The sequence below is a fragment of the Oncorhynchus kisutch genome, linkage group LG8, assembly GCF_002021735.2.
Source record: "Oncorhynchus kisutch isolate 150728-3 linkage group LG8, Okis_V2, whole genome shotgun sequence".
Classification (NCBI taxonomy): Eukaryota; Metazoa; Chordata; class Actinopteri; order Salmoniformes; family Salmonidae; genus Oncorhynchus; species Oncorhynchus kisutch.
The window spans coordinates 6,341,537-6,343,438 of record NC_034181.2 but is presented as its reverse complement, the minus strand read 5'-3'; the positions used below and the strand labels follow the sequence as shown (position 1 = coordinate 6,343,438).

The window sequence follows — 1,902 nt, the reverse complement described above, 5'->3', positions numbered from 1 at the left end:
CCCTCTCCACCCCCTCTCTCTCCCCTCTCACCTCCACCCCCTCTCTCTCCCCTCTTACCTCCACCCCCTCTCTCCCCTCTCACCTCCACCCCCTCTCTCTCCCCTCTCACCTCCAACCCCCTCTCTCTCCCCTCTCACCTCCACCCCCTCTCTCCCCTACCTCTACCCTCCCTCTCACCTCCACCCCCTCTCTCTCCCCTCTTACCTCCACCCCCTCTCTCCCCTCTCACCTCCACCCCCTCTTACCTCCAACCCCCTCTCTCTCCCCTCTCACCCCCTCTCTCTCCCCTCTTACCTCCACCCCCTCTTACCTCCACCCCCTCTCTCCCCTCTCACCTCCACCCCCTCTTACCTCCACCCCCTCTCTCCCCTCTCACCCCCTCTCTCTCCCCTCTTACCTCCACCCCCTCTTACCTCCACCCCTCTCTCCCCTCTCACCTCCACCCTCTCTCTCCCCTCTTACCTCCACCCCCTCTCTCTCCCCTCTTACCTCCACCCCCTCTCTCCCCTCTCTCTCCCCTCCTTACCTCCACCCCCTCTCTCTCCCCTCTTACCTCCACCCCCTCTTACCTCCACCCCCTCTCTCCCCTCTCACCTCCACCCTCTCTCTCTCTCTCTCATACTCCTCCACTTCCTCTCTTCCAAGAATGTGTACATGCATTGCAACAGTTCTTGTTGGAACAAAAGGTGCTGAGATATTTATTTTATTCATTTATTTTATTCATCATTTCCTTCACTTGAAGCCCTTTTGTAATAAACAGCTTCATAACGGGGAAAACCGCTGTGGTGCAACATCAACGTACGCAAACACTCCCAGGCGGGGTCCATTAAATATACTGTTCAAATTACCCGTATTACAGAGTCTTACACACACACACACACACACACACACACAGTGTCGTACCTCCAGGGCGTTGGTGGTTGCGGTCTGTGTGAAGCAACATGGCGATAGGTAAGCCTACATTCTTAGAGCGTCCGGCCACCAGCACGTTCTTCCCTACTGTCTCGATACCTGCACACACACACACACACACACACACACACAGACATGTCAATCACCTACATACCTGCACACACACAGACATGTCAATCACCTCCATACCTGCACACACACAGACACACATGTCAATCACCTCCATACCTGCACACACACACACACACACATGTCAATCACCTCGATACCTGCACACACAGACACATGTCAATCACCTCGATGTCTGCACACACACACACACACACCACACACGTCAATCACCTCGATACCTGCACACACACACACACACACACACACGTCAATCACCTCGATACCTGCACACACACACACACACACGTCAATCACCTCGATACCTGCATACACACACAGACATGTCAATCACCTCCATACCTGCACACACACACACACACACACACACACGTCAATCACCTTGATACCTGCACACACACACACGTCAATCACCTCCATACCTGCACACACACACAGACATGTCAATCACCTCGATACCTGCACATACACACAGACATGTCAATCACCGGCTTCCCCTTCCAAGTCTCTAGACACAAAGTTCAGTTCAGGTGAGTATCCTATTTAAATTCATACACTTTTATTTTTTAATTCAATTTTTTAATTCAAATTAATTCAATTCAAATAAAAAACATACAAGCATTTTGCTAAACCCCTAATAAGATGTGCTAAATATGTGTAAGTGACCAATAAATGTGATTTACTAGACAGTTCAGGTGTAGTAAAAGGTGATGATTGCCACCTAGTGGATAAACCAGGGTATGACAGCTGGGCAGACAGTCCTTTGGAGTCGACACCACGACTTTCACAGCAACCCTCTTCTTCAGTTTGGATGAAGGGTTACTGGGTATCTGCTTAGTACAGGCCTGGGCAACTCCAGT

The 1,902-nt window shown here is 51.1% G+C and overlaps 1 protein-coding gene across 1 annotated transcript in view; it reads right to left on the bottom strand.

The window, feature by feature from the left end:
* The window catches only part of LOC109885553 (probable bifunctional methylenetetrahydrofolate dehydrogenase/cyclohydrolase 2), a 34,358-nt gene that overhangs the window by 6,270 nt on the left and 26,186 nt on the right, over window positions 1–1,902 (bottom strand). Inside the window, 1 exon segment of the mRNA XM_031829485.1 lies at window positions 905–1,012. Coding sequence (XP_031685345.1) covers window positions 905–1,012 — 108 coding nt within the window.